Source organism: Gymnoscopelus microlampas, assembly GCF_963454915.1.
Source record: "Gymnoscopelus microlampas genome assembly, chromosome: 4".
NCBI classification, from domain to species: Eukaryota; Metazoa; Chordata; class Actinopteri; order Myctophiformes; family Myctophidae; genus Gymnoscopelus; species Gymnoscopelus microlampas.
The window spans coordinates 22,911,374-22,917,373 of NC_139941.1; the positions used below are offsets into that span (position 1 = coordinate 22,911,374).

Sequence of the window (6,000 nt, forward strand, 5' to 3'; positions counted from 1 at the left end):
TAGTGTGACAGGCCTATTTTATAATTCAACCCCCCGCCCAACACCAGGGGAAGTGCAATTCAAGGCAGATGACACACATAGAGTGTGGGGGGGGGGGGGTGTTCTGGGAGCCTCAGCTCAGCTCTTCTGCAGATTCGGTGAAAAGAAAAACTAAACTGCCGACGGATGCACATCCCTCTCTTTCTCCAGATTAAAAGAGAGGAGAGGATGTCACGTCTGGCGCAGGGGAGGAGAGAGAGAGAGAGAGAGGGATTTTTTTTTGTTATCTTTAAGTCCATATCTACTGCTGGCAGACAGACTGAGTCTGAGACTTTATGCAGAAGTGCAACCTAGGTGTTGTCTGTGAGTGTATGTATGTTTGCACGCATGTATGTACTATGTGTGTGTGTGTGTGTGTGTGTGTGTGTGTGTGTGTGTGTGTGTGTGTGTGTGTGTGTGTGTGTGTGTGTGTGTGTGTGTGTGCGCACGTGCGTGTTTTGGTCTATCGATGTGTGCATGCATGTTTGCAAGTGTTTATTGACGTGTAGGTACACAATGTGTACATGCCAGAGTGAATGTGTTTGTAAACGTGTGCACGTGTGAGTGCTCATCCGTGTAGCTGTACAAATTCCTTGTGTAATGCTTAATGTCTATTTTGTCAAGCTCACAAGTTGTTAGCTTGTACATCTGCTACAGTTCACCAGTTGGAGATCTGCTATTGTTGTGCCTGGCACTAAAAAACTAGATTGTGTGTGTGTATGTGTATGTGTATGTGTATGTGCGTGTGCGTGTGCGTGCGTGTGTGTGTGGTGTGTGTGTGTGTGTCTCAAAACCCAAAGCCAAATCCGTACGAACATACAGTATTCAGCATTGTTGGAGAGCACATCAACAGCGATGCTTTATCCCTGACCCTATATCTACAAAAGGAGCCTCACAATGGGGGGTGGCCATCAGGGGTTACTGAGGGAGTCAGGCGATGTGAAATTACTTCAGAATAGATATTCTCGTCTCATTCCATATGGATCTGAATGTTTTGATCTAGCAGCTGCAAAGTATGTGTGTGTGAATCTGTGCGTGCGTGCGTTTATGCGTGCTTGGGTGTGTGTGTGTGTGTGTGTGTGCCCGCGCATGCTCGTCGGTGTCACAGATAAGTGTGACAGAGCTGCAGGCGGATCACATCTGTTTACCATTCCCTAAAAAGCCCTCGAAGAGAGAAAATGACATCAATCAGCCGCCACCTAGAATGCGTTGTAAACACACTAACGGAGGTATGATTGGGGAATTGTGTTGTATGATTGTGAGAGAATATATATATATATATATCACTTAAAATGAGTCAGAGATCAAAGGTGTCTGTGTGTCTGTGTGTGTGTGTGTGTGTGTGTGTGTGTGTGTGTGTGTGTGTGTGTGCGTGTGTGTGTGTGTGTGTGTGTGTGTGTGTGTGTGCGCGTGCGCGCGCGCATGCAGGAGTGAAGGCATGCATCCAAGCATGTTTACATTTGCCCTTTTTGTATAAGCAGTCGTGGAGTGTATGTATACTCTGTGCCAACCATACAATGCTTGGTTGTGGTTTGCAAACACACATCTAAGTCTTACTCACTCTAAACAGACAAGCTTCTGTTTAAACTCCCTCTCTCTCTCTCTCTCTCTCTCTTTCTCTCTCTCTTTCTCCCTCTCTCTCTCTGTCTGTCAACAAGTTGTACTATTAATGTGCATGTTGATGCATCCCCTCACCACCAAGCCCTTAACCACTAACAAGCAGATCCATCCAATTAGGTAAGCAAAGGTCAGGGCTAATCGATGCTATTGGACAACAGGGTGGGGAGCCTTCAATCTCAGGGAGGGGAGGGTCAAGAATGCAGGTCTAACAGAATCCAGAAAACAGGCAGTGAGAATAAATTCTAATTGTAAGGTTCTGAATACTAGGTTCAAAACCAGTGGTTCTCAAAGTAGGGTCTGGGGACGCCCAGGGATTCTTGAGGGGGTTCCCAACAATATTATTTAATGTAGCATCAAAATCAGTTCATATAGCTGATCTACAAGCTCACAACGCCTCGTGATGCGTTGCGTAGTCAACGTGTAGATCTGCAATTTTGACAAAAATCTTGACAAATTTGGAATAATATTGAACATTTTGAAAACAAATCTTCTTTCATGAGCACAAAATATTTACATATTAATTAAGGTACTTCACACCAAAATGTTTGAGAACCACTGTTCTAAACAATTCTAAACAAAAGGGACTGATTTAGGGCTGGGGTCAACTGGACTTTGGGGTTTGCAAGTGTTTAAACTGACCATGCTGCAACCTTTCATGACCTTCATGATTGGGTTGACCGTCTATAAAAGAAAAAGAGGGAATCAAATTAATTCCAGTGAAAAAACCCTGGAGTCATTAATAACCTCTCGTTGTGCATGTGGGCGGGGTTTTCATTTCCCTGAGAGGGAGTGAGTGATTGATTGGCTGAAGTGGGCGGGGCTGAAGATAAAAGAGTGAGGGGAGATGAAATGCAGCTCTCCTCGTCCTTTTATCTGATTACCTCTAACATGGAATACTTACCATTGAGAGCCACAAAGGAATCTAGAAAATGGGGGAAAAAGATGAAGGGAAAATGCGTTAGTGCAGAATTAGAGAAGTTCTGTGCTTTAACATGATAAAAACAAACTGAGACTCCAAACAAAAAAAAACACAACCTTTAAAGTAATTTGAAATCGACTAGCTGTTCAGTGTTGTCCCAACATCTAATCAGTGGTGATCTATAAATGGCTCCTTCGGCTAATGCAGGTCAAATGTTACTACCTCCCTTGGCAAAACATGCTGGTCAAATCGAATGAAAGGCATATTCACAGCCATTACTTTCCTCGGAGTCAACCGAATTGAAATGAAATGAAATGAGTTGGGGGGGTGTTTTAATGTGAACATGTGCCTGAAAACTGACTCGCATCCAAATCGGCTGAATGTCACGTTGAACAAATATCACAGTGCACACAACATGACACATATGAAAACAAGTTTAGACGAAGACGCATTTTGGATTTCCCACTGTCGACAGAAAGAAATCAATTGTCTGCATCGCTGTATGGTCTAGAATAAAAGAGAGCTTTTAAGTGGCCAGGCGGGCTTGAGAGTGGCTGGCTGGGGTTGTGTGTTCTCTGCCTTGTGTCTTGCATTGAATTGAACTCTATGACAGCTTTGGGTAAACCGTTTCCCTGTGTCGATGAAGGCATGTGTTGTGTGTTGCGCTTTTTGCATGTGGCAGTCCTTGCCCTATGGGACACAAGGCTATTGAGTACCATCAACACCAGAAGAACCAGAGAAAACAGGGGGTGGGAGGCAGAGGGACAGATGGACGAACGGACCTGAGAGAAAGGATCGTGAGGGAGGGACGGAGAGAGAGAGAAAGGTGACAGAGAGGAGAGGGAATGGAGGGAAGAGGCAGACAGTTACAGGGAAAGAAGGAAGGAAGGAAGGAAGGAAGGGGAGGGAAAGCGCAGAGAAGAAATGAGAGAAAGATGGAGGGAAGGGGGCCTGCTTACTTTGGCAGTCTCCCAGGCCATCTGTGTTGCCATGCTCCACGTCCTGCTCAAAGGCCGATCTGCAGGGAACAGAGACATCATGGTCAGCAGCTGAAAACAGGCCACGCCATGCAGGCCACGCCACACACCAGAAAAAGACCAGCTACAACAACAAGCTAACTATTGATAAGATGCTGCATGGACCCCAGCAGCAAACACAAACCCATAGCCCACAAGCTAACTTTGTGGTTTTTGTATCTTGCAATAAGCCAAGACGAAAACCAATATTGGCAAGAAATCAAGTAAAAAGATGAGCGGGCACTGTGCAGGCCAAAGAAAAGCACTTGCGATAAAGGACTCCGGACATGAAACCATAGTCAAACCACAGCAAACACAGGGCTGTTAGCCAGATAATAGTGGGTCTCACTACAAGCGATAAATATTTAGTTAGAATGCATGAGAACATTTGCAATAATTGTCAACAGATAATGATAACTGTTAGCTAAGCAAAAAATGATGACGTTGCAAAGCATCCCTAAACCAGCGAAAACCTCAACACCCCTCCCTCCGCATAAAGAGAAACCTCACTTGAGAGCATGCCATTTGAACAGAGTGATACAAAGCTATAATCGAAATCACATGGCCCACAGCCAGGCCAGGGAAGGGGAACCATGCTGGGGTGCCATCATATGACGGGGTGGACGGGGGGTGAGAGAGAGAGGGGGTGAGAGAGAGAGGGAGAGCAACAGGCATACGGAGAAATACAGACAGAGAGACAGAGTCAAAGATTTTCAGAGAGATAGAGACAGAGAGAGAGAGAGAGAGAGAGAGAGAGAGAGAGAGAGAGAGAGAGAGAGAGAGAGAGAGAGAGAGAGAGAGAGAGAGAGAGAAAGAGAGAGAGGTTAAGACAGGCGAGCTGCATGTTTTTTTTTGGTAGTTCTTTTTTAGAGACCACCAAGCAGGCGCTATAAGGAGATCAGTGAAACAGAGCGGACCAACTGTCAACCAGGATCACAGTCACGCCTGACAGCCTCCCGCACAACGTCCCCCCCCCCTCCCCCTTACTCCGCCCGCTTCTCCTTCTCACCCACCCACATCCCATCTTCCTCACCCTCCACTGGCCACAATCACAGCATGAAGGAAGGGGAATCATTTTTCCAAAAACGCACCACACCACCCACCCTGATCCCCCGATCGGTGTTGACGGCACAGACCTAATATTAAACGGGAATAAACAACAAAACACCTTCGGCAGAAGAAAACCAGTGCACAGTACAACAGAACTGCAGGAACAGAGATCTGGCATTTCATATTGTGATATCTTGCCAAGAACATTTTTTTTATCTTGTGGTGCTGCCTGAATTGTGAATTATATATTACGAAATAAATTCAACACTGAGGCAAGCACAACTTTAAAGTACAGCCATCTCACTAATAACTAACAATTTCCCATTTTACTGTAGACAGTATAATACAACTGCCATGAAAAATGACTACAACAACAACAAAAGGCCCACATCATTGTCTCTCCATATGTGGCTGTATGTTTAATCTGCTTATCTGATTCTTTTATCACAGTCTGTCATAATCACAAGGCAGATACAGACATGTCTAAGTACAAAGGCATTATGCATTGTAGACCACCCATAGCCTCTTCCCCTTACCCAAAACCGTGTGTGCACTGGCGACGCTGAGGATATGGGTTCGAGTCTTCCGATGAGCTCACACGGACACATTAAGACTCGCACAGTAGCAGCAGGCAGTGACGTCCTGCACGGCTCCGTTGGTGAGAATGTAAATCTACCGGCTTGAACTCGAGGTTAGGAGTTTGGGAGTTTAAATTCCACTTGTTCCACAGATGAATTAACAATGGATAGTCAAAAGCACTCCCCAAAGAGCTCCCGCACGCACTCGTATAAGAGAATGAACCTCAGCGTGTACATTAGGTTATGGGTTCAAATCCCAAGTAGGGCGTACCAAAGAAGACAGTCACTCAGTGTGTCAGGGGGCAAGTCAGTTTAAGTTGAACAGTGCGATCCCAGTGAAACTGAATAATGCATATTTAACTTACATTCATCCGATACATTTAAGTAACTTGAAATCGAGCCAGCCAAGAAGCATTGTGTTGCATCAGACCCGATCTAGTCATTCAGTGGTTATGCACAAGGAACATGGTGGGAAAAATGCAGGTCAAACACAATAGCATTTAAGGATTCATACCAAACAGAAGAGCTGATCACAGATTAGCCTCACACACATACAATAGGTAAGAATAATGCTTCCTGAATGTCGTCTATTCCGTGTGACCTTGATTCACATAAGATTACCAGTCTTAAGCTTTCACTTTCGAATGATCATAAAACAAGTAGAGTATCTACAGTACAGTATCTAGATGTTAACACTGATTCATACAGTAAGTCCTACTATTAAAACGCTGAGCTGCCGCTGCAAAGTTGCTACTCCACTAATCTAGAAAAGGTGCATGGTAGGGAACTTTTACACTTG

The 6,000-nt window shown here is 44.9% G+C and overlaps 1 protein-coding gene across 2 annotated transcripts in view; it reads right to left on the reverse strand.

The window, feature by feature from the left end:
- Positions 1–6,000, reverse strand: part of sema6a (sema domain, transmembrane domain (TM), and cytoplasmic domain, (semaphorin) 6A) — a 129,099-nt gene that overhangs the window by 22,944 nt on the left and 100,155 nt on the right. For both annotated transcript variants that reach the window (XM_084054064.1, XM_084054063.1), the window contains exons 16-17: positions 3,517–3,575; positions 2,540–2,560 (exon numbers count right to left, since the gene is read on the reverse strand). In XM_084054064.1, the coding sequence (XP_083910190.1) occupies positions 2,540–2,560; positions 3,517–3,575 (80 nt within the window). The remainder of the gene's footprint in view (positions 1–2,539; positions 2,561–3,516; positions 3,576–6,000) is intronic.